The 26,783-nt window shown below is 52.8% G+C and overlaps 2 protein-coding genes across 2 annotated transcripts in view; one reads left to right on the top strand and one right to left on the bottom strand.

Moving 5' to 3' along the window:
* Nucleotides 1-582: 582 nt before the first annotated feature.
* On the top strand, nucleotides 583-17,985 carry EFHC1 (EF-hand domain containing 1). The gene is made up of 11 exons (XM_005308336.4): nucleotides 583-743; nucleotides 4,359-4,580; nucleotides 6,020-6,307; nucleotides 7,483-7,632; nucleotides 8,858-9,050; nucleotides 9,439-9,659; nucleotides 11,493-11,633; nucleotides 12,889-13,102; nucleotides 14,024-14,171; nucleotides 15,555-15,768; nucleotides 17,663-17,985. Exons 1-11 carry the CDS (start codon nucleotides 681-683, stop codon nucleotides 17,732-17,734), a joined length of 1,926 nt encoding a protein of 641 aa, XP_005308393.2. The 5' UTR covers nucleotides 583-680; the 3' UTR covers nucleotides 17,735-17,985.
* Nucleotides 17,986-19,549: 1,564 nt separating this feature from the next.
* The window catches only part of TRAM2 (translocation associated membrane protein 2), a 54,654-nt gene continuing 47,420 nt past the window's right edge, over nucleotides 19,550-26,783 (bottom strand). The window contains exons 9-11 of the mRNA XM_008163101.4: nucleotides 25,973-26,116; nucleotides 25,026-25,189; nucleotides 19,550-23,907 (exon numbers count right to left, since the gene is read on the bottom strand). Of these exons, the coding sequence (XP_008161323.1) occupies nucleotides 23,834-23,907; nucleotides 25,026-25,189; nucleotides 25,973-26,116 (382 nt within the window). The 3' untranslated portion in view covers nucleotides 19,550-23,833. The remainder of the gene's footprint in view (nucleotides 23,908-25,025; nucleotides 25,190-25,972; nucleotides 26,117-26,783) is intronic.

The following is a 26,783-nucleotide window of genomic DNA, read 5'->3' as shown; positions in this document are numbered from 1 at the left end:
AGGGGCCCTAGCGCACAGGCAGGGGGGCAGGGGACTGGCCAGCTCAGGGTGTGTGACGACCTCCCCCCTCCTCCCCAGCCGGTGGAAGGGGCCCTAGCGCACAGGCAGGGGGGCAGGGGACAGGCCAGCCCAGGGTGTGTGACGACCCCCCCCTTTCCCCCCTGGCCGGTGGAAGGGGCCCTAGCGCACAGGCAGGGGGGCAGGGGACTGGCCAGCCCAGGGTATGTGACGACCTCCCCCCCGGCGGGTGGAAGGGGCCCTAGTGCACAGGCAGGGGGGCAGGGGACAGGCCAGCCCAGGGGGTGTGACGATCTCTCCCCCCCCGGCCGGTGGAAGGGGCCCTAGCGCACAGGCAGGGGGCAGGGGCTTGGTGCTGCGAGTCCCTGCCCAGCCCCGTGCTGGCTGCGCTGCACCCTGGCACGGGGGGGGAGGGAGGCGGAGGGGGCTGCAGGTGGGGCTTGGCAGCGCTCTCTGGGCAAAGCCCCCCACCCCGGGAAACACTCGCACTAGCCCCCGGCTCCCGCACCCAGCGCGCATGCCCAGAGGCGGCGCATCCCTCGCAGCCCGCGCGCTTAGCGAGTAAGCGAGCGCTGGAATGTTTACGGTTGCCAGGGTGACGGCGTTGCCGGGCGCCGGGGCAGGCTGGGGACCGGAGCCGCCGCGCCAGGCGCCCGCTGGCCATGAGCGCCCATCCCGTCCAGGGGCTGCCCCTGCTGCCGGGCAGCGCCTTCAGCGACCCCACGGTGAGGAGAGCGCGGGCCCGCCCCCCCCGGACCGAGCCCCCCGGGACCCGGTCTCCCCCCCCCCCCAGGACCGAGCCCCCCGGGACCCGATCCTCCTCCCTCCACGGGACCCGATCCTCCCCCCCCCAGACCGAGCCCCCACCGGGACCCGATTCCCCTGGTGCCCGATACTCTCCCCCAGCCGATTCCCTGGGACCCCATCCCCACCCCCCATCCCACCAGGATTCAATCCTTCCCCCGACCGGATACCCCTCGGGACCCGATCCCTCTGCCGATTCCTTCCCCCTCCTGAGCTGGGACCGGATCCCTTCCCGAACCAATACCCCCTGGGACCCGGTACCTCCAACCCAAGACCTGGTACCCCCGGCTGATACCCCCAACCCTGGGACCCAATTCCACCCCTACCCCCGGGACAAAAACTCTCCCGGGACCGGATACTTCCCCTCATCCCCCGACCCTTGGACCCAGCCCCACCCCCCGGGACCTGATACCGGTGGACTGATACCCCTGACCCCAAGATCCAATCCCCTTTCCAGGATCTGATACCCATGGATCGACATGCATGACCCTGGAACTCAATTCTCCCCTCCCCCCGCACCCCATACCTCTGATCTCAAGTAGGGTGACCAGATGTCCGGATTTTATAAGGACAGTCCCAATTTTGGGGTCTTTTTCTTATATAGGCTCCACACGATTTTTCACATTTGCTGTCTGGTCACCCCTGATCTCAAGATACTGCCAGATGGATATCCCCGGGACCTGATCCCCATGTCTTCCTAATATCCCTCCCTGGACCCAATCCCCCTGCCCCGGACCAGATCTGCCCCCTGTCCCCCATGGGACCCAATATCCCCAGACTGATACCCCTGGGACTTCTAATGTTCCCTGGCGCCTGGAATCTCCACCCCTCCAAGATGACACACTCCCCTGCACAGGATCCCCCCTCCCCTGGACCCAGTCCCCGGGACCTGATTCCCCCGACTCCAGAAACCTGATACCCCCAAAAGTAACCCCCAGTTCCCCTGCAAACCAATCCCCCACTTCCTGGGACAGGATCCCCTCTGGGACCCAATAACCCGAGAACAGGGAACCTTGTGCCCTCCCAATACCTCCCATGGGACTCAGTACCCAATGACAACTGCTACCCCACAACAGGGATCCCTGTGCCCTCCCAATACTTGAGGATATGGGACCATTGGTTCCAAATTGTCCTCAGACCCCCATGGGTCCTCACACCCTCCTTGATAGGGATGGGACCCTCATGAGAATCTGATATCCCCAGGGTAGGTACTTCTGTGCCCCATGGGGCCTGATAGCTCTGTACCCTCCTGATATCCCCATGGGACCTGATACTCCATGATAGTGACCCTATGCATCCCGATACCTCCATGGGAACCCAATGCCCCCCAATGGGCTGTAGTGTTCCCCAGATACCCTTCCAACTGCACTCTAACACGCTGGTTGAATATCTGCCCCCCTGGCCCCTGATAGAGCCTGCGATCCCTGAAGGGATCTGATTCTCCCCTAGGCAAAGATCCCATGCTCTCTTGCTACCCCAGTGGTACCTATGATAACCCCATTACTGCTGAGTGGATACCCCCATATTCCTTTTGAAACTCAGTGTCCCGCAATGGAACTTAATTTCCCCAGTCGTCCTTGATGGGATCTGAGGACCCATTAACCACTCCTCTGCTTTTTTTCATATTTGCATGGATTATGATTTTCATGGAGACACGAGGCTCAGCTCAGCATGCAATTGTTGGCCAGTTGCATTCTGAGGCACACAATCAATCAGCCTGACAAGCCACTGAGAAGTCAGCTGTTCAGGGAAGAGCTGTCACTCCTTGCCCCCACACCGATCAGACATAGTTAAAAAGGCTTTGTCCCGGCTCTTCACCATTTAATTTTTTTTTCTTACCATTGTTTATAGCCCCTTGAAAGTTTGAACCTCAAATTTAGTTCCTTGTCCAAATGTTTCTTTCCTCTGGCTGTAGAAATCCTGCTTGCCATACTCATGTGAGTCGTTTCATTGACATCAGCAGGACAACTGGTGTAATTCACAGTCACTTCTAGATTCGAAGGCCAGAAGGGCCCATTGTGGCCATCTAGCCTTCCCTCCTCTATAGGACAGGCCAGAGAACTTTGCTGAATTAATTTCTGTTTGAACTGGAGCGGATCTTCTAGCAAAAACATCCACCGCGAGCAGGAGTTGGCTAGTCGGGTTATTCGTAGATTCATAGATTCTAGGACTGGAAGGGACCTCGAGAGGTCATCGAGTCCAGTCCCCTGCCCGCATGGCAGGACCAAATACTGTCTAGACCATCCCTGATAGACATTTATCTAACCTACTCTTAAATATCTCCAGAGACGGAGATTCCACAACCTCCCTAGGCAATTTATTCCAGTGTTTAACCACCCTGACAGTTAGGAACTTTTTCCTAATGTCCAACCTAGACCTCCCTATTATTATTATTAAAGGGTTGCTCAGAAGTGCTGGGCTGGTGGCAGCAATTTGCACGAGGAAGGCAAAAAATTAATGTGTTCATTGAGGGGGAGAATGGGCTCGGAACTGCACTGAAGTCAATGGTTGTTCCTTCAGATACTTGCTGGCGTAGCTGAGACCAGCTGCAGGAACTCACATTTAGGGCTATCTCTTTACATTCACATCAGTCATTGGGTAGGAGAGTCCTGATCTGGAAGCCAGATCCTCTTAACATCACTGGGAGTCCTTCTGGGCCCGATCTGTAAAGGCAGTTAGGGGCCTAAGGACGCAGATAAGCACTTTTAAAAATTCCATCAGGTGCCTAGGCGACTGCCTTAGTGCCTTTAAGGGCTGCAGGATTGGGCCCAAATACACTGCAGTTTACTCTGTCACAGGATTGCTGTTCCCCGCTTTAATAGATAAGCGTCCTGGTTTTGTCTCAGCTGTCTTTCCCACAAACACCTCCGCTTCGCCCAGGCATTTATTTACCACCAGGAAATGGTTATTCTGCACCAAGTATAATATTTATGCAACTGTCCATTCACTTCCCTTAAATAAATCCTCTTGCTTCACTGCTGCTCTGTCCTGAGCAGCGCCGGCAGAGGCCACTGGATTTAGGTTTAAGGAAAAATGGGCAAGTACTTGGAATGCTATTGGTACCTTGGGATTAGAAATAGGATTAGAGGCTTAACAATTGGGCGGTTTGTTCACATGCTCAAGGCTGAACTGATTGCAAAGATGGGGCGCGGAAGGAGTTTTCTTTCCATATACTGTAATGTGATGGTTCCCACCTCCTTCTATGGCATGGAATGAGAACGGCTCAACAGTGTGTCAGAGGCTCTATCCTGCTAAGGACAAATTGAGATTCTCCTTTAGATCTATCGACACTGATCTCCGGATTTCCAAACCAGTGCCTGCTCCCCAAAACACCTGTCCTCTCTGCAACCTCCTTTGGCTGAGTGGGACCAGGAAAGGTTAAAGTAATAATTGTTGCAAGAGATTACAGTAACGTGCGCTGCCATTTTTCAGGGTATCTGACACCTTGAGCTGTTTTTTTGGTGAAAGAATTTGCTTTGTGTATCAAGATCTAGCTGGTGCCAGATTGTATTTAATGGTTGAATTGCTTTCCTTAGAAATCGGCTTTCCATCGCTCCCAGACACTGGGCTATAGGAATGGCTTTGCCTGTTCACGGCTACCGACGATGGGGATAGGCAGGGAGCGACTCTATGTGAACCAACTCTCCCAGGCCGAATTAGATGAACTGTCCAACAAGAGACCCACGCTGACCTACGGGCAAGCCAAGCAGGCCCCACCTTCCGACTTCATTCCAGCACATGTGGCTTTTGACAAAAAGGTACAGAGAGCCTTAGTTCAGGAGCCTTGCTAGCCAAACCCAGGGCTGTGAGCCGTGAACGCCAGGGTCCGGGGAACAGACAGTATAGAATGTATTTTCCAGATGCTGTAGTCCTTAGTCATAGACAACTGACGGCTGGATTGAAAGAGGCTTTCTTTGCTTGCGAAGAGGATTACAGTAAGTAAACATTATAAAGCATTCCCCACGAGCTACGCAAGGACATTTCCAGTAGTTTAAAGAGAACTCGGATGAACTCTGGATGCTTCACTTTATAACCATCTCCCTGTATGTCCCACCCTCTCATGTTCTCCTTGCAAAATTATGCTGGAACTGCAACAGAGCCAGGTTCCTAAAGGGCCCATGCAAAGGGGGCATCTCCTGTTTGTCGAGCTGGGAGTTTATACCGTGCTCATCACCACAGTGTCCATGTGCCTGTACTGCCCCATATAGACTTCCTGCATTAGTCGTCGTCAGCGTATCTGCTTCGGGCCAGATTGTGTCCTTAAGGAACGTGCTGCACCACCCCTTGCAGAGCCTGGGAGGGATCATGCCCCAGCAAGTTGCAATCCTGCTCTGAGCTCAGAGAGCCCAAGGGGGAATGCGTAGGCTGGGCCAGCTTTTAGGGTGGCACCATCTGCTGCCCACAGCATGCCTGGCCAGCTCGGTGGGCTGGTATGGAGAAGCAGGCAGGTCCATGGCCCTAGCTACTCCACACCCCTTGCAGCCTGGGATCTCATGGAGGAAACATTCCTTGTGCTTCGCCCAAGCACAGGAACTATGATTGTGGCTGTAATTGGGTGACCAAGACAGGGCAGTCGCCTTGTGCCCGTGCCCTGACCCTCCCTCGCCACCACCTCCCCACGCACAGTCTGGGTCTCGGTGTCAGCCTGCAGGGCAAATGCAACTGCAGGAGAGCGAGGCAGATTCTCAAATCCAGTAGAGCACAGGAAACCTCTTCAGTAGTGGAGCCAGAGAACGTGAGAATGGATTCCCCTGTTGGCAGCCCGGCAGCCACATTGACTCTGAGAGGCTGAGCATATTAAAGAAGCTTGTGTATGTCAGTAAGCTCCACCAATGGGAACCGGAGAGCTCAGCAACTTACTAGGCGGGGCCCCTGGCTGTAAAGGGCTTGGAGATCTTTGGGGGGGGGGCAGGTGCTATGTTTATTCAAGCCACTTACACTCAGTCCCTGGGTGCCTCGGACAAGGGAAAAATTTACAAAATATTGGGCTCTAGAAAAACCACCAGCAATGAAAGCTCCCCTGATGCTCTTGCAGTCAGTCTGTGGTCAGACTCTGGGGCCCTCGATGGCATGATAAGTACTAAGCCCAGTGACCCATGTTGTCAAAGCAGAGGGCAAACGTTAACAAGAGCTTTGATTAATGCCATCACTAATGTCAGTTCCTTCTCTCCTTCTGGGGTCCTTCCCCACATTGCAGGTGTTGAAGTTTGATGCCTATTTCCAGGAAGATGTTCCTATATCCACAGAAGAGCATTTCCGGATCCGCCAAGTGGGTATTTATTACTACTTGGAGGACGACAGCATGTCTGTCATGGAGCCCATCGTGGAGAACTCGGGTATTCCTCAGGGCAAGCTCATCAAACGCCAGCGGATACCCAAGAATGACCGTGGGGACCATTACCACTGGAAAGACCTGAATCGGGGCATGAACATCACCATCTATGGCAAGACTTTCCGCATAGTCGACTGTGACCCGTTCACACAGGTGCATCAGGGATGCAGGGAACTAGCCGAATAAGAGAATCCTAGGAGTTAGCGATGGGCAAAGCTCACTAGAATCCCTGCTCTGTTCCCAGCACACAAATGAGTAAGATCAGGGATTCTCAGCCTCTTCCCTACTGGGGCCTCACCCCACATAAGACCATGGGACAGGTGTGATGGTCACTCATGACCCCCTGACACCCATTTCTGATACTCCCACCCCGCAGGGTTGTGACAACACATTGAGAACCTGTGATGTAGCCTGATCTCTTTTATAGAGCTGGTGCAAACTGGAACTGAGTGACCGTTGAAGTCAGTGGAGTTATGCCTGTTTACACCAGCTGTAGATCCAGTCCCTGATATGACTCTACGGTCGTTTGGTGGCTTATGTAAAATGAGTTGATGATGTCGTCCAGTTCCCATTTCAAAGTGTCTGCATCTCAAACCTGCCACTACATTTAGCATAAATTGGCATCCTGAAGGCCAGAACTACTAAGCCATGCAGCCCGACCCTTCCTTCTCAGCCCTGGTGGTGATCTCTTCAACTCAGGGGTCAGTTCCCTGGTGGGGAAGCTTGTGCTGCTGCTTCCCAAGCTGCCTGTGTTCTGGGCCAAATCTTGGTGACGTAGGCAGGCGAGCAGTCCCACTGGCTTCAGTGGCTCTCTCGGGTGAGTGCCGTGAACGTAGAAATAGGGCTCTGCTTTCCAGAGCTGGCGCCTTCCAGGAGCATCGCAAATTAAACCAAAAAAGAGAGACTTGCCCTTTCGATTTGTAATAGAAACATAAAGGGACAAGATCTGAAGTCCTTCTTCAGTCTTTACTCCGGCAAAACTCCCAGGAGTGAAGCCAATGGGAGGTTTGCCCGAGTCTAACCTGAGGCAGGACTTCAAGATCTGGCTTGCAATGAGGTCTGAAAGGTCCGTGGAAACAAAGAGGCAACTGACAGTTAAAAACCTTTTTGAATGATATGATCACAATGATCCCTTCTGATCTTAAAGTCGACAAGTCTATGATTATTGTACAGCACCTAGCATATTGGGATTGGGGCCTCTAGGTGCAACTGCAAACAGTGAGCTTACAGGCTCCTGCTGATACCCTCCCAAACCCAGCCCAGAGCTTTCCTTGCCTCCTGACCCTAAGAGCCCATCGCAGCATTAATGGCCCAGACACTTTCCCTAGGTATTTCTGGAGAGCCAAGGAATTGAACTGAACCCTCCTGAGAAAATGATTTTCGACCCGTACACGGAGCTCCGGAAGATGCCCATGCGCATGTATGTCACGCCGTCGAGCTTCGACCAGCTCAAACAGTTTCTGACCTTTGACAAGCAGGTGAGTGGGGTGTGGGTGCCTTTCCTTGGGGTGGGTCGTTCCCTGTTGTGTCTGTGATTCAGAGTGGTACGTATACGTGATTCTTGTGGGTGTCCGTGAGCAGGTGCCTCCCCCAGGTAGCTCTGCAAACGCAGTCCATACATTGTGCAGGGGCCAAACACATCCTACTTCTCTGGGTGTCTGGCTTTGTCAATAAAGAAATCAATAAAAAGAGAATACAAAGTTCAGCTCTTATCTTCTCCCCAGGCTTGGCTGCTTCTAGAGTTCCTCCTTCAGAACAGCTCAGCCCACACTCTAGATCCTCCTCTCTTTCTCTTTCTTGCTCCAGAAAGCCTTATGTCCAGGTAGGGTAATCAACCACTTGCCCGAGTGCGTCAGGGGCATTGACTGTTTGGCATCTGAAGACTCCTGATTTCACATCTGCTGTCATGAAAGGCACATTATAATCCAGCTCTGTGGCTAGCTGCTACCTCAATGGGTAATGATGTTGCATTGCAAACATCCATTGCTGTGTGATGATTTTGACCTCTGAGGCAAATAAACCACAACCCCACCCGAGAGTAGCTATGGTGTTTAGGCAGCCTGATGGTTGAGAGCAAGATGCCTGCCACCCGTGTCTCCCTGTGATCTGGGCTGGAAGGAAGTTCTGTCATGAAGAGGTCACAGTTCGAGCCTTGTTGGATCAGCTAGTCCAGCTCATGGGGCCGGTGCTAGATTGTTATTCTCTAGTGTGTTGTCCAGCCTAGTTATCAATGTCCAAGCGCTGCCCTTGGGAACTGATACATTTCAGTGCTAGGGCATTTTCCCCAATATTTCCTTTGATCACTTTCTTCCCCCTCCTGTCCCCTGAACTACCCTGAATAATTCCTGTCCTTCCGTGGTGTTTCAGATATTTGTAGATGGGTCTTCTCTCCCCTCAGCTGCTGCCTAGTCCAGCTAGTTTTGTTTGGTTCTCTTAGTCAAAACCCTCCTGCTGCCGAATCATTTCTGCTTCTCTTCTCCGAACTGCCTCCCTCAATGACTTTGCTGACCAGAGCCCATAAATCAGTGCAGGAGTTCAAGGCCAGTCTCACCAGTGCTTAACACAGGCCGACTGGCATCCCTGTGCTCTGGGCACGATCCTTCTGCATACACAGCCCCCAAATCACACCAGCCTAATCCGGACAGGGCATGTTTTAGTTTCATGTTGGGTTCATGGCCTTGCTTGGCTCTCCACCACCTGCAGGTCCTTCGCTTCTACGCCATATGGGACGACACCGAGAACATGTTTGGCGAGAACCGGCCTTTCATCATCCATTTCTACCTGGCTGACGACACGGTGGAGGTTCGGGAACTCCACGAACGCAACGATGGCAGAGACCCTTTCCCGGTGCTGATCAGACGCCAGCGCTTGCCCAAAAGCTTTGTGGACAAGATGAGTAAGAGTCTGTGCTTGGGGCTTTACCCGTTTTCTGTTAGCCGGGAGAGAGCGAGAGAGAGTGTGTGTGTGTGTACGTGAGCATAGATGGGTGGACATCTGCGTGTCTCATATTATAAATATACTGTCTATGTAATTAATCCCAGGAACCTTTCTTGAGTTTACAATTTCTTTCCAACAGAAACAATCTATTGGTTTTAAAACATTTAACCTTTTGCTGCCGATTTGCCAAAGCAAGTGCAACATCTCCAGCATTCCACCACTGGCCCACTGAAGCTGTTTATACCTGTCACATACAGACAGGCTTTTCTTGTCTCTTGCTTTGTATGCGGTAATAAAGACTACGTCTAGCTCACTGAGCTGCCTTTTCTACCCCTGATCTTCCCCAGAAACCTTCCCCCGCTGCGTGCTGGAGATCTCCAATCAGGAGGTGCTGGAGTGGTACACTGTTAAAGATTTTGCCGTTGGCAAGCCCATCACCCTCCTGGGGCGCAGTTTCTTCATCTACGACTGTGATGAGTTCACAAGACAGTTCTATTACGAGAAGTTTGGCATCACTGACTTCCAGCCGGTGGATGTAAAGAAGAAGCCACCAGAGGAAGTGCCACAGGTACTGGGAGAAAATTCACAGGGGGCGGGAAAGAAACCCATCAGTCTGTACAAGGCAAAGACCCTTAGGACTCCTCAGTGCCGTTAGCGTAAGCCTTTTAGAAATACTTTCTCCTAATGTTGTTGTGTTGCTCAAGAGGGTCAGATTAAGGGGAAGCCAGAGGGAAAGACTAGTATGTGTCAGCCAGGGCAGTAGGGCTGTGAGTTTTAACCTATATAGCAGTGAAGTACTGGATAGCTCTCTACTTCTAAGGTTAATTCCACTGCTGAACGACACAGCGGCTGGAAGACAAAACATCTGCTAATGCTCTGGAATGCACCTTGTGCCTTTTCCACAGTGTTGAGTGGACTTGTGGAATTTGCTTTGAGTCTGAGATTTAAAAACCAATAAACCTCATTAGATGGTGATATGAAGAAGTCGCCACAGGACCCTACTCGGAGCCAAATTCTGCAGCCCTGACTCACAGAGCAGCAGTTATTCACCTGTCCCCAGCGCTGGAGGTTCTCAGAAGGTTGGATAAATGCTTGTCAGGGATGGTCTAGGTTTCCTTGGTCCTGCCTCGGTGCTGGGGTTTGGACTCGAGGTCCCTCCAGCCCTACATTTCTATGCGAGTAGAGTCCTACTAAAGACTCCATGAAAACTGAACAAATAACTCAGGCTTTTGGCCAAAGAGAGTACACAAGTACAGGGGCTATCACCGTGATTCAGGGGGTTGGGTGAGCCGCTGGGCTAAGGAGACAACTGCAGCCCCTCTACACTGTACACTTGCACACAGGTAGGCACATTATTGCCGAAGGGGCCCATGTCTTTCTCAGGAATGTCCAGTACTGGGCCGTCGTAGGGAGAGGATACAGGAGTAGATGGACATTGATCTGTTCCACTATGGCAATTCCAGAGCGGCTAGTACTTTCATTGGGATGCCATTCCAGCAGCAGGGAAAGGCTTAACAACACAGCTCACATAGGAAACATCTGCGTAGCTTGGTTACCTCCAACCAGCGGGGTGATCAGGCTGAGTTGACGAGTCAGTTAGTTTGGCCATGTTCTCCGCTCTCGGGGCGGCTGCCATAGTACAGAGCAAATGTTATAGGTAACATTTGCCAAGATGCCTAATGCCCAGATCCTCAAAGATAGTTAGTCTCCTAACTCCCATTGGGCCTAAGTGATTTAGGAGCTTAAGTCACAGGATCTGTATTGTCAGCAGAATGGGTTCGTTGGCTTCAATCAGTTACAGCTTCTAGGGTTGCTTGGAAAGGAAAGAACCCAGCTTGAACCTCGAGCTTGAGGCTGAATTGGCAGGGTTTGGAACTAGGAAAACAAACATCATTTGGCTGGAGCACATTCGATCTGGAGTCAGAGACAATAAACCGGAAACCCTGCAATGCCATCACTTCCCTGCCATTGCAGGGGCTTCTGGGGATTGGTGCACCTCTCTGCCTGGCCCATTGCGGGCTGGTATACTTTGATCTAATGCTGGTTGTTGGCTTGGGGAGGGGGTGGCCGGGTGGGTTGAGTGGAGATAAGAGGTCAGACTGGATGACCTGCTGGTCCCTCTGGCCTTAAACTCGGACTTGTTCTTCCAGAGCATGTAAAACATAGGGCCAGCTGCTGTAACTGAAGTCATGGGAGGCGTGCTGATTTACAGCAGCTGAGGGCCTGGCCCAGGCTGCCTGGCTGTACAGTCCAGCTTTGGGGAAAACGGCATTGCCCGTGGGGAAGGTATTCAGCACTGGCCCAATTCTCGCTGCAGAGAACGGTTGCCCGGAGCTGCTTCCTGACCCTTGTCTTTTTGTTAGTTGTAACCACGTGTGCCTCCTGTCTCTTCTGGGTGCAGATCATTCCTCCCTACAATGGTTACGGCTTCCTGGAAGACTCCCTGCAGAACTGCTTCTCCCTACTGCCGCAGCCTCCCAGGAAAAACTTTATTAAGATGCTAGAGAATGACCACAAGGTGCTGCGCTATCAGGTTGCACTGGTAAGAGCTTGGTCCAGGAGTAAATGCTACCTGGTTACATTCTCCAAATCAGAAGAGTTGGGGGAGAGGTGTGTTCTCGGTTAGCTGCCTCCAAGTGCTATCCTATGTTAATGCTACAAGAAAGCTCTCCAGCAGCCACCAGAGAACATCCCTCTGCTTGAGGATGGTCACGTGTTCCAGTATGGCCTTTAGGACAAGCAGTAATAAAGGCAGAATAAAAGCAGGACCAGACAATACTACATGGGCCTGCACCACTCCCGCATTGAAGTCAATGGAAAGACTCCCCTTGACTTCAGTAGGTGTTGGATCAATGCTCAGATGAGCAGTATTGCCGCCTGAACTTGACTTTCATCCATCCTCGCCCCCCACGTCCATGCCACGTTACATCATCTTCTTCCAGTAACACCTGCCAGCACCTGTGCACCCTGCCCCCTCCTCCCCAGGGCTAATCCCAGCTTCAGAAGCCAGCTGTGGTCCGTTACATCAGGACTGTCCAGCGGTTTGCAGGCTTGGAAGCTGGCGAGGGAGCCCAGCTGAGAGCTGTGCTCTTCACACAGAAGCAGCTTTTGAGCCGCCATGTGCATGGCCTCTGCGCGGTAGCAGTAGTTCCTATGCTACCCTTGGGCCAGCTGACGTCTGCCCCTCCCAAATTCTAAGGGGGATGCTTTGGCTGTTCTCTCTCGTTGGCTGTATTTGTTCCTGAAGGCCATAGTTTAGTGCTCAGATCAAAGCTAATTTTAATCTAACCACATAAATCCAGTGGCGTGCTCAGCGGGTTCTGTCTTGTGGTTAGGAGCTGGGATCTGTCCAGCCCTCACAGCGGTACAGACTTTAATTCTACAGCGAATCCTTCTTTGCGTGATGAATCACTTCATACAGGAAACGCCTTGCTCCTGGAGTGCTGAACATGTGGACGTAATGAGTGGACCAGATTCTGCCACGGTTAGGCATGCGGAGCAGTACCTTGAGCTGGGAGTAGTCCAATGAGCCACTGATATCCCGACGTTGAACGTAGTCTGTGGTTTTATTACAGTGCAGCAGGCTGGTTACTCCTCTTGCCTTCTTTAGGCAGGGGCTCGAACCAAGTGCTGTAGGTGTTTAGACAGGTGTAAAAATGAAAGCTCCAGGTTCGATCCTTGGCCACTTGGGGGTGTACAGGAGTAATCTGTGAGTATCCAAGAAAAGCAGCTAGCTTTGAATGTCCAAATATGTGTTTCCTGACCACACAACCCACTCCGGTCCTTCTCTTCTCTAGGAATCGCCAAACCCTGAGGAGAGAAAGCGCCAGTTCATCCTCTCTTATTTCCTCTCCACTGACATGATCAGCATCTATGAGCCGCCTGTCCGCAATTCAGGCATCATTGGAGGCAAATACTTAGGAAAGACCAAAGTCCCCAAGCCAGGCTCCACTACAGATAACCCTGTTTACTATGAGCCAGCGGACCTCACCATTGGTGCCACGGTTGAAGGTAGATCTGGAACTGGCTCAATGGAGCCATTAGAGCATCTATTCCGTAGAGCAGGCTCGTTGTTTTAAATGAGTTTTCTGATGCACTACAGGGGGAGATCAATCTAAGTTATGCGACTTCAGCTACGTGAATAACATAGCTGAAGTCGATATACTTAGATCTACTTACCGCGGGGTCCACACTACACGATGTCAATGGGAGACACTCTCCCGTTGACACTCCTTGCGCTTCTCGTTTAGGTGGAGTACAGGAGTCGATGGGAGAGTGATCGGCGGTCGATTTAGTGGGTCTTCACTAGACCCGCTAAATCAACTGCTGATGCATCGATCGCTGCATGTCAATCCCCCGGTAAGTGTAGACAAGCCCTTCCTTTTTGCACAGATATTGCACACAACATCCTCTGCCTACAAACTGTTAGTTCTGAATCAAGTGTAAAATGCAGCAGATGGTGGGAAAATGGTGTAGTTCCATTCATTTAGCTGGTCCTCTCATATATAGAGAGAGAGCACTATATTTTCTTGAGCATGTGTGCAGCTGGTGTTCTGGGGTATGCCAGCATTCTAAGTGTTAATGCTGGAGCACTGGGCTAGATGAAATCCAGTAGCCTAGGTCATCAGTTCATGCATGGAGGAAAATAACCCGGATCCTGAAGCATGTTAGAAAATAGACAGTGTTAAATGCATAATTCCTCTGGGCCCAATCCTGAGGCCTTTACTCAGTGGCTCCTGACATAGGCAAAAAACGCCCATGGAATTCATGGAGATCTTTTCCTACACCAAGATAATAAAAAACTGCGTGAACTGCTCTGATTTGGCTCTGACATTGCAAGTTCCTCAGGGCATGGACCTTGTCTTCTCCTGCATCAGTAACATGACTCGCCCATACATGGGAGTAACACTTGGTTTGCTGTCGCTTGCCCAGTGTTTGGCCACAGGTTTATCATCACCGATGCTGACGAGTACGTCTTGAATTACATGGAGAGCAACGCCGAGAGTTTCCCTGCAACAACGCTGCAGTCTCTGCGGGATCACTTTGCCCCTCGACGAACGGCAGTGCAGGCAGCGGAGAGGTAGGTTTCAATGGCGAGCACACGAGAGGCAGTGAGAGCTGGGGTTAATAAGTCATTCAACTTTTAGCTGGTCAAATGGCTATTTATTTGCCGTAGCTCCCCTAGTGCTGTGCGTTCTAGTGCAACGTTGTGTAGAGCGTCATTAACCAATGGGACCACGCTCTAGCCTGTTACTCTGGGACTGCTGGCTAATGACTGATCAGCTGATTGTTCCACTCTAGGAACCCCTCCTTGGGCACTAGGGTGACCAGACAGCAAATATGAAAAATCGGGACGGGGGTGGGGGGTAATAGGAGCCTATATAAGAAAAAGCCCCCAAAATCGGGATTGTCCCTATAAAATCGGGACATCTGGTCACCCTATTGGGCACAGAGAGAAGGAATTCAGTGTATGCAAGGTACCAATAAGGCTGCTTATGTAAGAACTGCTGAGCTGGGGCTGCCACAGCCCGGGAGCTTGAAATCTCCCTCAGAGCATTGGCTCCGCCCTGAGGCCTGTAGCAAAGATTTCTCTTCAGCACTGCTTAGGAGCAGTTAAGTAGTCCTCCTCCTGTGGAGGACGGCAGCGCTCGGTAATAGTGCTGCTCACAGTACCAGCACCAGCCTCTTGTTGCACTCTGGCTAAGACAAGCCTAACTGAGAGTTCTCTTACCGTTGCTATTAGGTCATTTGGGCCATTCCTTGGCCTTTAAAGGATGGGACGTACCCTATTGTCTAGGGTCCAGCCTTACTTTATATGACCTCCCATCTCCTCTCCCTGGGGCTAGGGCTTCCGTCCCATTCCTTGGGAGACCATGCCACTGATTTTTATGGCAGTGCATAGAGGCTCCAGCTGAGAATGGGGCCACTTGGCACTATATGAACACACAGAAGGAGACAGTCCCTGCTCCAAAGAGCTTACACTCTAAATAGACAAGACAGACAAAAGGAGAGAAGAGAAACAGAGGCACAGGGGGAAGGGGCAGAGCTGGGCAGAGGCCTCTTGGCCCCTGCCTTCCAGCCCAGTGTCCTGTCCACCAAGCAGGTGACCTTGTTATTCAAAGGAGCGTGTCTTTGGAAGCCTACTACAGGCAGTCCTTGACTTTACGACATTAGAGTTACAACGAATGGCACTTATGTTTAAAAATTGTCATTGTGCTTCGACTTTATGACGCCTGTTTTGACTTTACAACTCTCGATCCAACATTGTTCCTATGGGAAATTAGAGTTACGATGTTTTTGACTTAAGACAAGATGTTCAGGAACCAATTGTGTCATAAATCCGAGGAAGAACAGCTGGCCACCAGAGATTTTAGTTGGTGGAACACACGAGAGAAGGACTTAGCTCAGATGTGTCAAGCGTGACTTCTGCATGCAGTCATTTCCCTCCTTCCTTCCTCCACAGCCAGTCAGCAGCGGGGATGGGCAGGCAGGAACTGGAAGAGTTAGTGAAGCAGGTTCAGGAGCAGCTGAAGCACCATAACTACTTGAGTAACAGCAGCATGCGGGAGGCGTTCCTTCACCACGACAAGGATAACTCCGGATTCCTCGACAAAGAAGAGTTCTTTGCCCTCTGCAACCGCTTCAACCTGCCGGTCAGCGACGCCCTGGTTAACAAGGTCAGGAGGCAGCGCGGTCAGTGTGTGCGGAGTTTGGCTTTTAGCCGAAACGTTGACCTGGGAGCCACATAATATTGCACACAGCACTGTCCTCTCTCACTTGCCTCGGCTCTTCCAAAGGAGCTTCCCTCTCCATTTACAGAAGGCAGCCAAGCCCAATTGCTGGCAGTGCCCCATCCCAGGGCAATGCCATGAACTAGACTGTGTGCTATCCCCCCTCGCCCCCCCAGAGCATCTCTGCTCAGGGCCCCAGAGGCAGAGGAGACCCACGCATACAGTCTGGCATTGGGGCTAGGAAGAGGTGGGAGAAATTTCTTCAAACCCTGAGGTGAAAACCACTTCACCCCAGTGTGTGTTAAACAGAAGCCGGGGGGAGAGGGAGAAATCCAATCCCATATAGGTCCCAAGATAGCACTGGAAGCCAAGTATTTAGCCTTCCTCTACGGGTATGTTGTCATGGGCACCACAGTCATTCCTCCTGCAGGGCAGCTTCTGATCACCCATTGCCTTTGCATACCGCATCCCAGTTGAATTGCCAAGAAGGTACAGTAAGCCAAAGCCTGCATGGCATCTCCACCATCTCCACCTCAGGCCTCCGCTAAGGCCGGATAACCTTATGGGCTTAGCGAATAAGGGTAAACGGCAATATAGCTACGGTGCCATGAGCAGAAGCCAACAGAGATCACAGGATGCCTTGCAGGAAACAGGACTGAGAACCATGCGTGTGAGGGAAGAAACCAAACATAGTTGAACACAAATGTTAACTTAACTGCTGCATCTGTTAGAGATACAAGTGCAGAAAACTTCTCCAGCTGAAGAAATGTATAAGACCTGGGGACTATGTGCCCCGTTTTCTTAATAAAATTAGCAAAAATTAGATTGGATGGTAGCCAAGGGATCAAACAATGCATTTGAGCTAGACTTGTTTCTTTGGTATTATAGTAAAGGCAACAAGGTTATTTCATCACCAGGGCCCTACTGTGCTAGATTCTGCGAGAGATTCTTCCCACCATACCCGAAATAATGGGAGAAAGGAGGGATTGTTATCCCCATTCTAACACATGGGGGAACTGAGATTCAGAGCAGATTAAATAACGTGCCCTAGGTCACCCCGGCCAAGGCCAGGAATTGAACCCAGCTTTGAGTCCCAAGCCAGGGCCTTAGCCCCAGGACCGCCCCTCCAGTCTAGCTGTATTATACATAAAGGTGCCTAGAGCCCTAGTCTAGATAACAGAGCCGCAGGCTAAAAATAGACACCAAGCAGCAGCTAATGCTTACCTCCAAACCAGAAAAGAATTAACCAACTATGCAAGTGACCATGAAAACAAGGTGACGAAGGGTGAGTAAATCTTTCAAAGGAGTTATGATAATCCCATGGTGTTAAAGAGGAGACACTAGCTACCCCATTAAAAACTATACCCACCCCCTAAAAGCCCCCAGGGATGGTAATACAGCCAGTGCCAGTTCATATATGCTGTTCCCTCCGCTGCCTTTAGGCAGGGGCTGGGAGCTGCTGCCACAGGGAAATGGTTCCTTAGGAGCTGTGTCAGTGGGACCTTCTGTGTCTGGACAGCAGAGGCAAGGGGCACCCATGTGGGTCCCTCTCGGTTCCTGTGGATCCCCCGAGGTCTGTAGGTGAAGGGCGGGGAACACTTGGCTTCTTCCTGCTAGAATGAGGAGGAAGCTGGGTTGAAACTTCATGGGGCAGGTAACTCCCGAGTGAATGGGGCTATTTATTATAAGGGAAAGTTTTCTTCTCCTGTAGGTGGGCTGCTCCCTACAGGGAAGAACAGGGCCCTTTGCCCTGGCCCACAGGAACTTCTCACTGGAGTTATCGTTTAGGGAAACGTGACTGTACTTCTCCCCTGTCCTCACGCTGCTGTTTCTTTTCCAGCTGATCAGCCTGTGTTCGCATGGGGAGAACCAGATCAGTTACCATGACTTCATCAGAGCGTTTTCCTGCTGAGCAGCCCCCGGAAGGGGAGACACAACCCAGCCAACTGTCCCAGCTGAATGACACATATTCAAATATTGTACCTCTAGACTCCCCCCGCCCCTCCCTGTCGCTTCATCGAGCGCTGCTCGGCCCTTCGGCACCAGGTCACCTCATCTCTGCCCCACTTACCTTCCTCCCTCACTGAGCTCAATGTCCCAAATGCGGGGCCTGCAAGCAGAGCCTGTAGAAAAAGCTTCATTTGTATTAAAGAAATGACTCCACGTCGTTCCAGGTTGTCTCTTCCTGGGCTCTGAGGTGGGACGGGGTGGACTGGATGGATTGAGAGCTCCAGGCCTTTCATACAGACTGCCCAAGGAGGACTGACAATCTCCCGCGAAGCAAAAAGCAACTGGGTACCATTTCAATTTATGATGTTGCTGCAGAAGGGCCTAAAGGCCCCAGCCATGGAGCAGGGCCCCATTGTGTGAGGTGCTATGGTATCCGAACCCCGGCAGCCATGTCTGCTGCGAAATGGCAGATACGTGTGTCTGCTGTAAATACACCCACCAAGTAGCCTGAATAGCTGAGGATTAAAGCAAAAGATCAAATAAATAGCATTCTGCTGGCTTAAACCAGAATTTAATGCTGCGCTCTTGTGCGGTTCGTGACAGCAATTCCCGTAGAGGCAGGCCCCTGGCAACAGCCCTGCTGGGCTAGATTCTACAGGAGACTCTTCCCGCCATACCCGAAGTAATGGGAGAAAGGAAGGACTGTTATCCCCATTTTAACACATGGGGGAACTGAGATTCAGAGATTAAATAACGTGCCCCAGCTTATGGAGAATGGATATAGATACATATTCTCCTCCCACTCCTCCCCCCCCCCCCCGCCCCCACACACACTGGATAGTCTCTCAGTTTATTTGCCCTACTAGAAAGGCTGGTCCCATGAGGAAGTGATGCTATTGCCTAGACAGTGCTGTTTCCCTACAGTGAAGAGAGAGACATGGTTGGGGTGAGTTTATAGCACTCTCACCGTTTAAAAAGTCTGGTCACTCCCCCTTACATGAAGAAAGCTGCCACAGACCCACCCACCCCCATTGTGCCGTAGGTCAGCCAGCCAACTGCGCCAGTAAGGAGCAACTAGGACAGAGCCCGTGCAGGTCTCCACCATTAGGCATCCTTTCTGAGCAAAATGCTTATTTTATCCGTCCCTTTTCGGGGTGGGAGGAGTGGGGGTTCCCATTTCCTCTCAGATACTTGAGAATTCCAACACACAACCACACACGGGGCTCAGTCACACACCGGATCCCACCCTCTAGGTTACGCTCTCGCCTTCTGGGGCTATCCGTGTCGTTCTTTATTCAGAGCATCGATAAGCCCACCACCGGGCCATCTCCGCTCCTCTTCAGCTTCTAGAACCTGCTTCCAGCCCTCCTCACCCGTAGGCCCAGAGCTGCAGCCCAATCCCCAGCCTGTCGTAATCACTGTGAGTCTTTCCATGGATGTCCGTGGCCCTTAGCACAGGCCACTGGTGCATTGAGCCATAGGATCACCCTTCAGAATCCACTTGCTTTCTCAGCATGTTGGGCAGGAATCACTTCCCCTACATGCTGCCTGCACCCAAACCATGGAACGGGTCCTAGCCAGGGAAAGAGCCAGCCATCGGCAGATGTGTTGTCTATGACGAAGACAGAAGGTCAAACACCAAATGGAGCAGATGGCACCTCTCTCTGCCATAGCTGGTGGGTCTGTCCCGTCATGCTTTGGGAACATTAGAATAGCTAGTCATAGCAATGAGGTATTAGCGAATTGAGGAAACACACACACCAGTGTTAAGCACCAGTTGATGATTCTATGCCTTTTATTATTTCAGAAAATATCTTTGTTGAGAGTTTGCTCACAAAAGCCATTTAACAAAAAAAAAATTCCGTACAAAATTGGTTTTTATTTTTTAAATGACAGGGGAAGACTAAAAACATGTGGTGATGGGGGAGAGGGGGGAGAAGAGTTGAAACGGTTATCCAAAAAAACCAACCCCCCCCCCCCTCAAACCAAAACAAATTAAAATACACAACAAAGGAAGAGAACGTTTGCACTAAAGCATAAATATGGAAGAACAGAATTTTCCTTGAGTTTCTTTGTTGAAGTTTGGTCCGCAGAATTAAACAGGTTAAAAAGAGATACAAGCACCCACCCAAACGTTGCATCTGGTGTCCATCCCTCCCTCTGGCAAGAAGTTCACATGACATAGGGAGACGAGTGACCCAGTTTATAGCGTCAATATAAAGACTGCCAACTCGAGCCATCTGTTACGCACTCAAAGGTCACAACAAGGAGCTGTAGACTCCCTCGACTGTAGAGAAAAGTCAGCTGTAGCGGCAGCTTCCAACTACTGGACTCCATAGTCAGATGTAGCTGTAACTCCAATCCACTGGAATGAAGCCCACCCATCTACAGATTTCATGACTAGTTCTGAAAAGAGACCATCCTCCACTTAATAGAAAAACCAGGGAGAACCCCATCCCTTATTCGCTACATCTGTGCATGATAGGCAGGGAAAAGTCATCCTACAAAAATACAAACTTTAATGCCCCGTTGAGCAAGGAAGATTCATTCAACAAACTTTTTTAAAAAAAAGATACTGATCTGCAAAATGCTACATTCTCCCCAACATCCACCCCTCTACGATCCATCTGGGACAAGGAGAGAGGGAGAAGAACTGCTGGTTCTTAAGAGACTTTGCCAAAGCCCGGGTGAGGAGGCGTTCTGTGCTCCATGCAATTATCACAATTTGACCTCATCTCAGGGATCCTCCCTTCCCAGGGTTTGGTGACGGATGCAAGCACTGCAGGAGTGACCACGATCCAGGCGGGTTATTGCACAACCCAGGAGGGAGTGGAGTAGCGGTGCTATAACACTGAATCCGGGACCCAGGTCCCAATTCTGCATGATCCTGAGTACCCTCAGCCTTCTAGCAGATGGGGGCACTCAAACTGTTGCAGAAGACGCGCAGCACTTTGTGGGATGGGACCCAAGAAGAGAACCCATTCGAGAAGTGGGTCTCCCCTTCCCCTGGCTCTCTGCACCTTTGTACGTGGATTGGTCAATGAAAGAGTTAACACTAGAGACTGGAAAAGAAAAGAATCCATCTCTACGAGGATGAGGTTCTCCAGGATAGAGGAGAAGTTTTGGTTTGCTAGGAAATGCAAGGAGAGCTGCACCAGTGACTGCAGAGCCAGGGACGGTATGTGCACTGGAGCAGAGAGGAGCAAGAGTTTCTGTGTTGGGAGGGATGGGATGGGAGCCCCTCCGGCCACAAATGACCCCAGCGATGCCTCCGAAATGGCAGTCAGTGGGCATCGCTGCAGGGGCCGACCCATCTAGGCAGAAAAAGGGAAGGGGATTTTAGCCACCGAGGAAGGAAACATTCTACAAATCGAAAAGGCATAGAAACGAGGGGCTACTTCCAGCGTGAACTGTCCCTTTCCCCAGTGACTAAATATGGAACACACACATCAGACGTATACACAGAGCCTGGGGGCACGGAGCACTTGAGGCAGCGCATAGGCAAGAGCGTACAGACTATACCGCAATGTAAGGCACTTGGTATATAGAGAACAATGAGCTACTTTACGGCCTCCCAGGCTTGTGCCAGAGGAAAGGCTGCCTGGAAAAGGGCAGGTTGGTTTATTTGGATCTGACAACAAGCCACCTTTTAACCAGGTGGCTCAGCTCCTCAGCTGATGTCAGAGGAGCAAGGCCAGTGCTGGCTCTGGAGAGATCTGGGGAGCAGTCACTCCCTGCAGGGCTGGGAGCGGACGAGAAAGGGGAGAAGGATGGAAGGGTGAACTGTGCTAGGCCCAGGGGCCAACAGCTTGTGTCCCAGCTCGCTCTCCCGCTGGTGTAACATTCCTTTCCCGCCTGGTTCCTCCGCTCCTCCAATAGAGCTCCCTCTGGCCAAGTGCTGGCTTTGCTAGTATCTGTCCAGCCAGGGCTAAGGAGGGACAGTCACAAGGTGTTCCCAGGTGCTCTGCTCCAAGATACTGGGGGAGCGGGAGGAAGATCCCAGCTAGTGGCCCTCCTTTGACATTCAAAGCTCCTGGGGGATGGGGGAAGGAATGGAATCTGACCAGCTGCATTCAGGCTCCCAGGTATTCGGTCTCCCCCACTGGCAGCCCCTGCCCGTGCTGGGGAGAGAACAGGTGTGGAGAGGACTCAAAATCTGTGAAAGCAGCACAGCCAGCCAGTTCCTCTCACCACCCCGAAAAACAAAAGGCCGGAGAGCACGAGTTACAATCGCCTCCAGCAAGGAAGGCAACGGGGAGGAGCATGAAACAAGCCAGGAACATCGTGTTTGGTTTATTCTGGCCCATGTCACTTACCCCAGCTAGGAAGGAAGAACCCTGATCCCAATCTGCATTAGAAGTGATTCCATGACCCTTCACCCCTGCTACCCCCTGCCTGCCTCTCTCCCTGCCCCGTCTGGAGCAGCGACACCCTCTCCACGCTCAGCCAAAGGGAAATGCTACCCATCCGGGCAGCAGCAGAAAGGGCAGCCAAGCCAGCACTGCCGAGAGGGAAGCTCCCACCCCAGCGAAGCAGAAGGGAAGCGCCAAGTCACCTCACTGCACTGAAACATGCCCACTGCAAAGTCTGGCTTACGGGGACCTTCCTCAGAGAGAAATACCCTCCGCTGCAGGGCAACCTGGCCAGTCTTGACCAGCACATGGCACTGGAAGAACCCTGAAAGTGGGACGGCTCCATCCATTCGGAACAGGGCAGTGGACAGAATCAGTGGGTGCTCGAACAATTCCCACACATCTCCTCCCAACATACGCAGCCAACGAGGGGTCGAGGGAGAGTGGTCGTATGAAAGAGGCGGCCTCTGAGGTAGATTTGAGATGATTCCACCCACCAGCTGGGGAGGGGAGGGTGGCATGGATCGGGCGAGAGGCACGCCCACTTCCACAGGCTGCTCTCTGCTATTCCCACCCAGCCCAGGACCAATCCCCTCAGGAGATATGAGGCCTGTGAAGCGGAAAGACAAGCTGGCGGCTGCAGCCAGAGCAGAGAGGGCACAGCTGGCCTGGGATAGCAGGGGCAGTGGGGAGGTATGAGGTGAAAGGCAGATAAATTCTGAGTGGCAGGGAATCTGCTCTCCTGCATGCAGAATGAGTACTACACCAACACAGCGCCACAGATTTAAGCCAGCCCCTGGGTGAGGTAAAGCGGCACATCCTGAAGGAGCAGCGAGGGCTGGGACCAGGGCTGACCTGCTGGTGTGTGGCTCAGGGCTTACAAATCCTCAACTGAGTTTGGGCTGAGTTAGGCCCTGGGTGATATCATCCCAAGTAAGGCACTAGGAATTGCAGGGCAGAGGCAGAGCCCAGTCACCGCACCCAGGGGAGGGAGAGAGGTGGGCAGCACTGGCCGCAGACTGCTAGGGATGCCACTTGCCGGAGCTCCAGCACGATGCAAAGCATGTCTGAGGTCACCTCCCTGTGCCCTGATGCAACAAGCCCAATCCAGACCTGGCCCGCCTCTGCAATCCCGCTGGGCGTGCTGGATGCAAGGCTGCCCTGCAGTTCACCCAAGAACTCCAGCAGCAGCACCACCACCCATGGACGCCACCCTGATACCAAGAGGCGCTCTGCACACAGGGCATGGCTCCCCCAGCTCCCCAAACCTCTACCCTCATGATCACAGGGCACCTTAAAGCAGCCGCCTGCCCCTCCAAGGCCAGGACGCAGGGCAATGCCCAGTGGGGCAGGGGAAGAACCTGCTTTAGAAGAGGAATTGTTTGCTTGGAACCATCCCATGGCGCATTTGTAACAAAAACACAACAGGAAGAAAAAACACTAAAGAAGGGGGAGCGGGGGGAATTGCACACTGATTGACGATAAAACTGAGGAAGGAGAGGATGGGAGGGTTGGGTCTGGCTCTTGCAGGCCATGTGACGGAGCAAGGTTTTTTTGGTTTTATTGCAAATGGTTTGGGGAGGGGGAAGGGGGAGAGATCTGGGGAAGATGAGACGTTTCCAAGCCATTCAGCACCTGGGAGGCCGAGGGAGGGGCTGGGGCTTAGTCCTGGTCTCTCGCCCTCCTCCCCGGCAGAGGAGCCTTCAGCTCTACGGAGACTTGAGCTTCTTGGTGCGTGGGGAGGTTCCGTTCTCAGCTTTCACCACTCCGTTTTCATGGTAACCTGGGGGCAGGGCAGTGCAGCGAGTCAGGGACACTCAACTGGGACCTCATTGGCCTAGAGAGGGCAAGCGCTTAGCGCCAGGGGTAAGAACTGTCATCTCCTCAGCTTCCTCGGGCCTGGGCTCATGCAGGATTGCAGAGGGACATCACCCTGCAGCCCTTCCACCTTGTGCTGTGGTGCCACCAGACCCCACGGGCTCAGGTTGCCTCATGGAACACTGTCGCTCCTGAGCAAGGCCCCAGCACAGCCTTCGGGGCACTACACTGCTAGACAGGCAGAGTAGGGTTGCCAGGCATCCGGTTTTCGACCAGAACGCCTGTTCGAAAAAGGACCCTGGTGGCTCCGGTAAGCACTGCTGACCGGGCTGTTAAAAGTCCAGTCGGTGGCACAGCAGGACTAAGGCAGGCCCCCTGCTTGTCCTGGCTCCGCACAGCTTCCAGAAGCGACGGCCAGGTCCCTGCGGCCCCTGAGCTCAAGGGCAGCCACGGGGGCTCAGCGCGTTGCCCCCTCCCCGAGCACCAGCTCCACAGCTCCCATTGGCTGGGAACCATGGCCAATAGGAGCTGCGGGGGCAGCACTTGCAGATGAGGGCAGCGCACTGAGCCCCCGTGGCCAATTCTGCCCTGTGCCTAGGAGCTGGAGGGACAGCTGCTTCCTGGAAGCTACCTGAGTTAAGCGCTGCTCAGAGCCTGCACCCCAAAACCCCTCCTGTGGCCCATCCGTGGGCCCCCTCTCGCACTTCCAACCCCTCATTTCTGGCCCCACCCCCCAGCTGGAGCCCTCACCTCCCCTGCAGCCCAACCCACTGCCTCAGCCCGGTGAAAATGATCGAGTGAGAGAGAGCGAGTGACGGAGGAAGGGGGGGGGGTGGAGTGAATGGAGGGTGGGGCCTCGGAGAAGGGAGGGAGCCGCAGGGCTAGGGGCGGGGCAGTGGTGTTCGGTTGTCTGCAAACAGAAAGTTGACAACCCTAGGACAGAGCTGGGGCCCTGATGGCTCCTGGCCATTACTGATCCCTCTGCAGCAGAGGAAGGGACCCGACAGCAGCCTGGGCCCTTACCTCTCGCCCCCAGCTCAGCCGCACCCGGCCCTACTCTCTGCACCCCACTACGGCACTTACCCGACTCCCTTTTGACAGGCTTGGACTGCTGTTTGGTGAGGGCGGTGGCTCTCTGCCTGGCGCTCTGCTCGTTCCGGTACTCCCGCCAGCGCCGCAGCTGGAACCGGATGAAGTGCCACATCAGCCAGGCCTGGAAGAGGCACACCAGGGACAGCACAAACATCCTGGGGGCGGGGGCAGAGAAGAGTCAGGCTGAGAACAGAGCAGGGAGGCTGAAGCCAGGGGCCCTGCAACCACTTCCACACCCAACCAAGCCAGCTAGTAAATGGCCCTTCACACCCAAAGACGACAGCGATCTCAATGCTACAGAGGCTGGTGCTCTCCAGAGCCCACAGACCAGTTCTGTGAGGACACCTGAGGGGAGGGAGTAGCTGTTCCAGGTACCAGCCCCGACATCAATTTTTGCTTAGGTACAATCACTCCTGCCACATCCCTAGGCTCCTCTGACAACAGGAGGGAAGACACGGCCAGACAGAAGTAGGAGTCATGTTGACCAGGTCCCTTAAATTGCAGTTATGGCTAGAAAAGGGATTGTACGTAAGTGCCACCTCCTTACATGACAGATCTGCTTGGAGGCTCTCTTCGTCCCTCTACTGAGCAAACAAGGATTTTTCTGTTCTTCACACTACGGTTCACAGACAATTTTGCTGAGCCTCAAGACAGCCTCGCATCCAGCTTGCTCGCCCAGTGTTACGCTGCATCTGCAGAACCCTCGGTACGGGAGAAGTTCCAAGCAGAAGACAGTTGGCTTTTCAGACCCCTCTGACTTTGCAGGCCCAGCCCTGGGGAGCTGAGTGGGAGTGGATGGGTAGAGAACCTGAACACGGGCATCCCTACTGCTTTCATCAGTCTCCTTCCTGACTACGTGAGCATGCGTTAAGCAATCCGGCAGAGCATTTCAGCCTACAGGCAGAAAGCCGATGGAGCAGCACATGGCCATGTCTTACCTGGAAGACAGAGTGCTGAAGTTTCCTTTCTCTATGTTGAACTCCTGGTTCTCCACCCGATCCAGCCCAAAGCCAATGACCAGCACAGAAAGGGTGAGGGTGAAGAGCCGGGTGACCACGAACACCACTGCCCAGGCATTAAACCTGTGTGAATTCAAACAGGAACGTCACTAGGACAAGCCTCCATCCGCAGTGGGGGCGCACACCCAGCCTACCCAGAAGGGCAGCAGGAGTTGCAAGACGCAGACATTCAGGCCAGGAAACGGCCCAGGAGCAGCACGTTGTTCATGGGGACCCACTTTTAATAGGGTTGAACTTTGGGGGAAAGAGAGGTGATTTCAGCCTAGGAGTGCTATGCAAGTGTCACAGCTGGCCCCCTTCCTGCGGCCTCAGCACGGGTGCCATTGCCTGAACGGGCCACGCGTGAGGTGGCCCTGCCAAGTCAAGCGGGAGGCAGGTTGGCTGGTGCCCGTGCTGAACAGGATGGGCAGAGCTTAAGTCCCCAGGGCTGTCAACCTTCCACTCCAGAGCACACCACTTGGTGCACGCGCGTAGGGTCTCCTGGCACATTTGCCCACAGTTGGCGCTCGTGAATTTCAGGCCCGGGGGACTTCGAGTCCGATTCTGATGCCCTTTGCTGTGTGTGGTCATGCACCCCACTGCAACAGGAGCATCAAACGTCACCACCATTCCAGTATCTTTTTATATTCATTATTCTTTGTGTTAGGAAAGCACCCTGCTGCCCTAACGGAGATCAGGGCCCCACTGTGCGGGGCTCTGCATATACACCTAGTGAGAGTATGTCTTGACG

Source organism: Chrysemys picta, chromosome 3 (assembly GCF_011386835.1).
Source record: "Chrysemys picta bellii isolate R12L10 chromosome 3, ASM1138683v2, whole genome shotgun sequence".
NCBI lineage: Eukaryota > Metazoa > Chordata > Testudines > Emydidae > Chrysemys > Chrysemys picta.
The sequence above is the reverse complement of the archived record's forward strand: the minus strand, read 5'-3'. Positions and strand labels throughout refer to the sequence as shown.